The sequence below is a fragment of the Triticum aestivum genome, chromosome 1B (genome assembly GCF_018294505.1).
Source record: "Triticum aestivum cultivar Chinese Spring chromosome 1B, IWGSC CS RefSeq v2.1, whole genome shotgun sequence".
Classification (NCBI taxonomy): Eukaryota; Viridiplantae; Streptophyta; class Magnoliopsida; order Poales; family Poaceae; genus Triticum; species Triticum aestivum.
In genome coordinates this window covers 522,130,035-522,139,943 of record NC_057795.1, presented here as the reverse complement: position 1 = coordinate 522,139,943, position 9,909 = coordinate 522,130,035, and the positions used below count along the sequence as shown (strand labels likewise).

At 51.9% G+C, this 9,909-nt stretch overlaps 1 protein-coding gene and 1 pseudogene across 1 annotated transcript; both read left to right on the top strand.

Moving 5' to 3' along the window:
* The first annotated feature begins 5,340 nt into the window (after positions 1-5,340).
* Positions 5,341-6,505, top strand: LOC123093738 (NEP1-interacting protein 2-like; annotated as a pseudogene).
* A 1,929-nt stretch (positions 6,506-8,434) lies between these two features.
* Positions 8,435-9,633, top strand: LOC123079426 (uncharacterized; the record flags this gene model as incomplete). Its single annotated transcript, XM_044502198.1, has 1 exon — positions 8,435-9,633. A coding segment is annotated over one exon (1,038 nt), but the record flags the coding sequence as incomplete, so codon positions are not given.
* Positions 9,634-9,909: the final 276 nt, after the last annotated feature.

Below are 9,909 nucleotides of genomic sequence, written 5' to 3'. Positions count from 1 at the left end.
TGGCCGCACCCCTTCCTTGGAGGAAGGGGCAAGGCTGCACCCTCCCCCCTCTCTTGTGCCTATATAAAGGGAGGGGAGGGAGGGGTGGCCGAACCAATAAGTCATGGCGCCTCCCTCCTCCCTGCAACACCTCCTCATTTTCCCGTAGTTGCTTAGCGAAGCCCTGCCGGAGTTCTGCTGCATCCACCACCACGCCGTCGTGCTGCTGGATCTTCATCAACCTCTCCTTCCCCCTTGCTGGATCAAGAAGGAGGAGACGTCATCCGCTCCGTACGTGTGTTGAACGCGGAGGTGCTGTCCGTTCGGCACTAGGTCATCGGTGATCTGAATCACGGCGAGTACGACTCCATCAACCCCGTTCCATTGAACGCTTCCGCTTAGAGATCTACAAGGGTATGTAGATGCACTCTCCTTCCCCTCATTGCTGGTTTCTCCATAGGTAGATCTTGGTGACACGTAGGAATTTTTTTGAATTTATGCTACGTTCCCCAACACGATGACATAGCAGAAATCTGGGAAAGCAGACAACAATCAAAACAGAGTGAAAGAGTAATATTAGGCTCAAACTTTGCAGAGGTAAACTTTTAAAAAGCAAAATCTTGTGTATACTGCAACAACTACTCTTTTTATATTCTTACACGGCTCTTTTTTCTAACAATTTTTTTCATCATAAATATTGTTTGCAGCATATATTGGATTTAAAGAAACACACAACTACTATTACAAAATTTAAAAATGAAGTGCAAAAAACAAAGAATCGGCTGGTTCCCATGTATCTCAAGGAAAATCAACGGAAAAAGCTCTCAACAACAAACATGGTAACAACCCTTTCTTCCATGAAAAAATCAGAAAATATGCGTTCTATTAAATTACTTTATATTAAACTATCATCTAAGCAACAAGTATTTTGTACGCAGATATTCATTCCAATGGAGAAGCATGACCGCTATGTACTATATGTGCTGGACAAATACAAACACAAAGTTCACATTATTGATCCTCGAGAAACAACTCACGAGGAATTTGAGAAAGAAAAGAAAGACACCGACAAATTGACAGAAGAAGAAGCATGTCGAGTTCTTCAGGAAAATGAAGATGCTAGAGAAGAAAGAGAAAGACAGTTTCAGGAATATCATGTTCATAAGTCGGCAATTGTAAGCATTTATACATAATTTTTTTTTCAGTTTTACAAGTTGCAATATTAAAACAATTAATTACAAAATACAATATTCCCAGGTACCTAGGTTTAAACAAATCTTCAACATCATACTAGGAAAAACAATGAATGCCAAGGGTACAAGATGGCAGACTCATACCGTGCAAGATGTTCCAGTGGTAGAAAAGGGAGAATCAACATTTGCTATTTTAAAGCTTGCATTCCTCTACAATGGTGAAAAGTTCGTCGAAGACCTAGAAGATTTGACAGTAAGTTTATATATATTTACTTATAAACAACTTATATGCACAAACTCTAATAATATACTTCTCTTCTCGGCAAAAATTTCACAGGATGAGGTCGAAGACTGGAGGGCAGAGGCAATGTACATTCTCTAATAGCAAGATGAATCAAGTCAAAGCTAGTGAAATGGGTGACGAGATTAGCAAGATCTGAAGCAAAAATGAAGACTAAAACTTTTGATTTAGCCCGCGAAGCTAATTCTATCTAGACGTGACAAAACAGTTTGTCAATAACTCACATTTATATGTAATGTAGTTAGAAATTGCGTGTTCATGTTGAAAAAAGAACTATTTCGACAACAGTGCGTCTTACATCATAAGAAAGTGCTAGTAAACTATAAACAACAATGCCTCTTCTTATTTGTACAACAGCAGTGACTCCCAAAACGAACCCTTACGCGTGACTCTAGAAAGCACCGTTCCGTGTCCCCAGAGGTGACATGGCCTCGTGCCATCAAACCCTGGGTCACCATGCCTCCGGGCAATATCCACACACACACATATCCTTACGCGTGACTCTGGAAAGCACCCTCCCATGCCTCTCCAGAGGCGACATGGCCTCGTGCCACCAAACCCTGGGTCACCATGCCTCCGAGCAATATCCATACACACACATACCGTTACGCGTGACTCTGGAAAGCACCATCCCGTGCCTCCAGAGGTGACATGGCCTCGTGCCACCAAACCCTGGGTCACCATGCCTCCGGGCAATATCCATACACACACATGCCCTTACGCGTGACTCTGGAAAGCACCATCCCGTGCCTCCAGAGGTGACATGACCTTGTGCCACCAGAGGCGACATGGCCTCGTGCCACCAAACCCTAGGTCACCATGCCTCCGGGCAATGTCCATACACACACATACCCTTACGCGTGACTCTGGAAAGCACCATCCCGTGCCTCCAGAGGCGACATGGCCTTGTGCCACCAAACCCTGGGTCACCATGCCTCCGGGCAATATCCATATACACACATACCCTTACGTGCGACTCTGGAGACCACCCTCAAGTGCCTCCAGAGGCGACATGGCCTTGTGCCACCAAACCCTGGGTCACCATGCCTCCGGGCAATATCCATACACACACATACCAAGAGCGCCTCAACCGTGGCTAGCTCCTACGCACACGTGACTTCACATGCTTCAAACCCGTGCCTACGGAGGCAACATACGAATGCCTTCGTAGTATGCACACATGTGCATGCACATGCAAACCTATATATCGTCAACAAAGCATAGCTCTTAAGTAGACGTGACTACACATTCTTCAAACCTGTGCGTTCCGAAACAAAGCAGTTTACCTTTGGCACGACCTGTTAGGAGGTTCCCTCGCACGCCGTGTCACACCTATGCCCCCCCCCTTCAAGATGTTTATGAAACTTAAACGAGCCGAAGGAGAGCAGGAGGTTCCCTCGCGCCCGAGGCACCGTGTCACACCGTGAGGGACAACGCGCCGCACGAACCAGCACGCTGCACGACCAACATGCACTTCGACCTATGCCCCCCCTTCAAGATGTTTATGAAAATTAAACGAGCCGAAGGCGAGTAGGAGGTTCCCTCTCGCCGGAGGTGCCGTGTCACACCGCGAGGGACAACGCGCTGCACGAACCAGCACGCTGCACGACCAACACACACTTCGACCTATGCACCTCCTTCAAGATGTTTATGAAAATTAAACGAGCCGAAGGCGAGCAGGAGGTTCCCTCGCGCCGGAGGCGCCGTGTCACACCGCGAGGGACAACGCGCAGCATGAACCAGCACGCTGCATGACCAACACACACTTCGACCTATGCACGCCCTTCAAGATGTTTATGAAAATTAAACGAGCCGAAGGCGAGCAGGAGGTTCCCTCGTGCCGGAGGCGCCGTGTCACACCGCGAGGGACAACGCGCCGCACGAACCAGCATGCTGCACGACCAACACACACTTCGACCTATGCCCCTCCCCTTCAAGATGTTTATGAAAATTAAACGAGCCGAAGGCGAGCAGGAGGTTCCCTCGCGCCGGAGGCGCTTTTCTTCAATTTAGTAAAGTTATACACCCGTGCCTCTCCTAGTGTTCACCTGTGCCTATAAAGAAGTCACACGATTGAACAATTCTGAAGACTGTCGTTTTACATTAAAAAGTTGTTTTTTTTTCTTACTTGAAAGGTCACATTTGATAGTGTTGGTAGTCCCCGCCCATAACTACCCCATAAATCTCCATTACCCGGAAATATAATGGAAACAGAAAGGGAAACGAGAAAGGGAAACAGGAAACCAAGCGCGCGAACTGGTATTTTTTTTATGTTTTCACGCGGAAAGGGAAAATGGAAAAATATGGTAGTATGAGGGTCAAAGTGCAAAACGCACAAAACCACAAACCGGAAAGGAAAAACCAGGAACCAACCACGCCACCTGGTTTTCCCTGGCGGGAGCGCTCCGTGCGCGACACTTGTCACGCGCGGAGCGCTCCCGTACCGCTCGTTACGAGCGCTCCGAAGGAGCGCTCATTAACTAGTTGCTCTCGGGGGATGCACTCTTCGGCCTTCAGGAGTGTGAAGACCTATTTTCGGCCCACTGCAAACCGAAGACTGCTCTTTGGCTCAGGTCGTCCCGTCTTCGGCCCAAAGATAACCAAAAGGGGCTCTTTGGCCTAAGCGAGATCGAAGTGTCCCTTTTTGGTCTACACAAGGCCGACAGGGTCATATAATTGTAATTTATGAACTAGGTCACATATTATTGTAATTTGTTATAAAAAAGATAACATTTTTGAAAAAAAAATCCCATTAATGAGCATTGGACCCAAAATTTTCTATTAGAACAAAGAGCACCTGCCTACCTTAGCTGATGCTTGAGAGCATCTACAGTCGGACTCCTCAAATTGACCGGGCGGGTGCGGGGGCCACTGACCGGACATGAGAGAGAAGGAAAAAGGAGTAAAAAGTTGATCAACCGGACCCCTCAAAGCCTTCTTAAATGGTAGGGCTGTCGGCAGCCCTCATATTCATCTCATATATGGAATGAGTATGAGGAGTGCATGGGCGTGCCCGGTCAGCGGTCCTGCATCTGTTACATAGGATTAGACACCCATAGAGCATCTTCTTCTTTCTTTATTAGTTCTTTTCTTTCTCTTTCTTCTTGTCCACCAATCACATGCATGTGACCAGACATATATAAAGAAAAAGTAAGGACAAGACTGTGTGAACGAAAAAAAGGGAATCAAAGTAAACACGCGTGGGACACTGACCGGGCGCGTCTACGGACGTTTGAGGGGCCAAATAAGTCCGGCTGCTGATGGCCTCCTCCTCCAAGCTCCATCCGTACATAGGAACCGCTCGCCTCGCCGGCCCCGACGTAGACGCGGAGCGGCCGGGGCGGCGACAAGTTGCTGTCGTCTGGCCGGCGATCGCTCAAACTCGAACTTGGACGTACACAGTTGGGTGCAAGGTAGTACATGAGAGGCTGAGAGCACAGGTCGCGCGCATCAACTGCTTCATTGATTCTCTGTGCATCGTCACACTCTAGTCGACGTATACTAATCGGCAAAGCAAATCCCATCCGTGCATGCATGCGGCGCGGTCCCGGTCCCGGCCGGGCGGGGCAAAGCGCAACCAACGCCCCCAACCCCCAGCGACTGGGAGAGGTTCTCTCCTCTCCTGTACTCGTCGTCCGCCCGGTGCCCTCCCTGTGCCGTCGCGCTTGCTTGCTTCAGTACCCTCAGATCAGACGCCCTCTTAACTCCATCCGTGCTTGCTTGGGGCCGCCTCGCCCGCCCTCGACGTCGACGGGGAGCGCCCGGAGCAACGACATTCCGCTGCCGCGTGTTACTGCACGCCACAGGCCCTCCTCATATATAGGTGCACGCGTCCGCTGGCTGCTCCTCCATTCCGCCTCCGTGTCGATAGCTACGGACGTACGCACGTGCGTGCTCGATCTCCATCGACGACCATCGCAATACGTCCGTCACAAACTCTTTAGGCTCTGGTCCTTCGTACGTGAACGTAGCAGCAACATGCTCGACGCGGCTACCAGAGCACCCGGCGGGCTGGCGCGCTCGCTCGTCGCCGCCGCCTTCGGCGCAGGTACGTGCGGCCGCACATGATGTTACATTCTTCTCTGTCTTATTTTTGCGGCATAATTAAACGATCTTATGGCGATTGATTAACCGAGGTGCATTGTGTGCAGCCGGTACGGTGATCGGTGGCATGCTCGGCCTCCTGTGGGGCTTCGTCAACCAGGACGGCCTGGTGCAGGGCGTGGTCGTCGGGGCGGTCACCGGGGCCCTCGTCTCCGTGGAGCTCGCCGACTCCCTCCTCAGGATATGGACCTGCGGCGACTGCTCCATGGACGGGCGCATCAAACGCACGGTACGCTTCGCAAGCCGCCAAGTTGGAGATTCGATCGCCATTGACCAAGATTGACAATTAATTTTTGGAGTTCATTTTGCAGCGGCTGGTGCTCCGGAGCGTGGCGGCCGGCCGCCTCCTGCGCGGCTCGGTGTTCCCGGCCATAAGCGGCGCGCTGGACAGCCAGATCGAGGCGCTGTAGCAGCACCACTCCTCCGGAGGCGACATGTTCGAGCCGAGCTCCGGCCCGGTGACGGCCGCGCGGAGGGCCGCCATCGAGAGCCTCCCGGCGACGGTGCTCACCAAGGAGACCGCGGCCGCGGGGCAGCACACCACCTGCCCCATCTGCCTCCATGTCAGCACTCAAGCACACCCGCCTCTCTGTTCGTCCGTGAGCACAGCGCAACAATTTAACTGACGAGCTGATGTTCTTGTCCTGCTCAGGAGTTCCAGGCCGGCGAGAGCGCCAGGAGGCTGCCGGAGCTCATGTGGGACCTTCTTCTTCCACCTGGCGTGCATCGACAGCTGGCTCCTGTGGAAGCCCCACTGCCCCATGTGCCGCCACGCCGTCTACTAGCCTATCCCCCCGCCGCCGCTGCCGGGGAGCAAACACACGGAGGAACGACGTACGGCGGCGTTGCTGCAGATGAAGCGTAGTGGTAGTACATCGGTCTCACGAAGCAGAGGACTATGGAGTCCTCTCTCGTGACGAAAGATAAATTTTCCCACGAGAAATGTGATTTTTGTGTCGTTGAACAGAAATAAATTAAAGATGCAAATGTTGAACTATACGTACCGCTCAATTTGTCGTGATGTCTCGCTCCTGGAACAGGCAGGGCAGCAGCATTCCTGGAACCAACTGTCTGTGTGTCGCTGAGAAGGCGAGAGGCGAACGAGATCACATTGATTGAGAACCTAAGTAATTAGCCGGGTTACATTACATCGCGACCAGGCGCGCGAAAATGACCACTCCAACAGCTACAGACTCACGGAATAAACTGTATAGTTGGATGGTTAACAGGAGGTGGTATCCCCAACCCATCAGAGTTTAAGTTCTAGACTTTGGTGCTCATAATTTTTTGTAATTATTTTAGATCTTCTTACGATGTGTGTTCAATGGAAGAAGACGTTCCCGTTGACTATGAAAACGTATGTGACAACTTCATTAATCTTAAGATGATGTGCCAGCTCAGTCTCTCGAAAGTGCTCCCAGGGGTAGAATGTGCATGTGTATGTTCATAGGGATAAGTATATGAGTGTCTGCGTCCGTACTATGTTAAAAAAGAAAAAGAAAACTATGGACTCCTTTGATTGAAACGAGGTTCATAGGATTTTTGGAGAATGAGAGTGCTTAAGATTTTTTTTATGTTGGTTATTTGATTCATAGAATTAAACCCTATAGGAAATTGAAGGATTTCTTTGTACTATTTCTGGTAGGATTTCTAGCATTCTACCTCCAGCCCGCTTGAAAAAACAACCCCAAAAAAGCCACTCTACTTAGTGCAGACTAATGCATAGGCCCAGACACAGTGGCGGAGCTACGGCAAGGCCGAATTGGCCGGGGCCCACCCAGCCCATATGATTTTCCTGCAGTATGTACGTATTTTTGACCAATAAAACACAACCCTAGAGTAATTTCTTATAGCCGGCCCACCCAGATTTCTGGGCCAAGCTCCGCCACTGCCTAGACATACAAACAAAAACAAATAGGCTGAGGAAAAACAGCCCACAAGCAACCCGCACAATCAGCGGGGGCGATCAAACAGTTTGCACAAAATTTTCAGGCTCTTGATCGTGTAGTAAACTACTTAGATGTGACATACTTTTTTTCTCATCTAGATGAGAACAAATCCATATTCCAAATACATATCAACTACTCCCCTGTTCCTAAATATAATAGAGATTTCACTATGGTCTACATACGAAGCAAAATGAATGAGTCTGCACTCTAAAATGCATCTACATACATCTGTATGGGGTCTATAGTGAAATCTCTACAAAGATTACATTTAGGAACGGAGGGAGTACATTTCAGTCAGCTGACTTTTTAGTTTTGGGCAGTCGATTTTGAGTGAAGGAAGGAGAAGGAATGGCCTTGCTGGAGAGAAGGAAGGGTCTCGTCATCATTATCCCATTATCTATCGTAGGTTTTAGGGTGAGGGCGGTGGTGGACGGCGGTGGTGGTGCGGTGGTGTGGCTTCGCCGGAGAAGAAAACTAGATGGGAGCGGGGCTAGAGGGATGGCGGGGGCGGCGGCAAGCCTGGCGGTGGGGGAAGGTCAAGGGAAGGGCGGGGCGGCGGAGGCTGGCGGTTCGGCCTAGGCCGGAGGGCGGCCAGTGCGTCGGGTTTGAGGTGGGAGATGACTGCAAATCCGTTGGATCAAGGTCCAACGGTTCAGATAGAATCGACTGGCCATGAAAACGATTCAGTCGACTGACGCATAGTCATTCCCTTCCAAATGCTTGATTTTGTTTCGCTAATCAAACGTGATTTTGTTGGGATTTATGAACGCGAGGCGATCAAAGCGTGCCGGTGACATCGCCGCCGATCCCGGGACGTGCCGCGCATCGCATGGACCCACCGCTACAAATCAGTTAAATGTGATAACCATTCCCTTCCTTTTGCTTGCTACATAAGATTTGACTGATAATTTCCGTTGGGCGATTGGGTCACCCACGTTCCGGGCCACCATTGGGGCAGCCGCCGCCGAAAGTACACCCGGAGGGACGGCGCGCCGGCGTTCGCAAATGACGTCGTCCCGAACGGCCTTCTCGAGCAGGTGTTCCTGCGCCTGCCTTCGCCTCTCCATCTCGTCCGCGCCGCGTGCACCTGCAGGCGCTGGCGCCGCGTAATCGCGGCGGAGGGCGGATCCTTCCTCCGCCGGTTCCGCTCGCTCCACGGCGCGTCATCCGCCCACATTCTCGGCCACTACCGTGTCGACGAGCGCTGCTACCGCTTCGCGCGTTCGCCGGGATGTAACCCCGTCTTCGTCCCATCCTCCTCGCCGTGGCCGGACGCCGTTGCCGGGCAGAGCTTGGCGCTCGACTTCCTCCCGCAGCCCGGCAACGGCGGCTGCTGGGAGCTTGCCGACTGCCGGAGCGGCCTCCTCCTCCTCCTCGACGCGGCGCCGCCGTCACACCTCCTCCTCTTCGACGCGGCCCCACCGTCACGCCTCGTCATCTGCGATCCCCTGACGCGGCGCTACTGGCTGATCCCTCCCTCGGCGTGGTTCCACGGCTGCGACTTCCTGGGTGCCTTCCTCCTCGACGGCGAAGCCGCCGAGGCCGCAGGCGCGTGCATCAGCCTGTCGAACTTCAGGGTGACGTGCGCGCTCTATCGCCACGGATACGGCATAGCCAGGGCCTGCGCATTCTCGTCCGCCTCCGGCGGCCGCTGGACCTCCGGTGCGGCGCGTAGGAGTACGGCGCTCTGCGGCCACGAGTTCTGGGGGAGCAAAGGGATCAACCGCATCTACTTCGCAGGCAACACCGGCGGGTCCGCCTACTGGAGGGTCCGCGGAGACCAGCTCGTTCTTGCTCTGGACAAGGACGCCGCTGAGTTCTCCTCTTCCGTCTTGCCGGACACGGAGTACGCCGCTCTCCAGGACAAGCGCCACGCCGCGGAGTACGCGTATGAGCTGCCGTGGCCGCCTATGAAGATGCCCACGGCGCCCCAGGTTGCTACTTAGTTGTCCCTGCCGAAGTACTTTGCTCTTGATTCAGATCCTGGAATATCACGCTTAATTTCCTTTTCGTGTTTCACCTTCTTGATTTACTTTCTTGTACTTGTACTACAAGTGCGTTTATTTGGCTAGACATTCAGTGCCACACCATTTCTGATGTTGTAACTTTCGGCAACAAAATATAGATGTAACTTTAGAATAATCGGAGGCGCATAGTCGAGCTGTCGAAGATCAAGTAATTCCAATGGGGCACGATACAGAGATTTGTTAATGAGGTTGTTGGTGGCGACAACTTGGTTCGAACAGGTGATGTGCGCCCTCGCGATGCAGGCAGGGGGCATGTCGTGGATAACCTCGAGCACTTCCTAGCTTTGGTGTTGGAGCAGGAGACGTCGGGGATGGTCGTGGATGAGGCGTGCGTTGTGGTTGAGGCTGCCGGATCG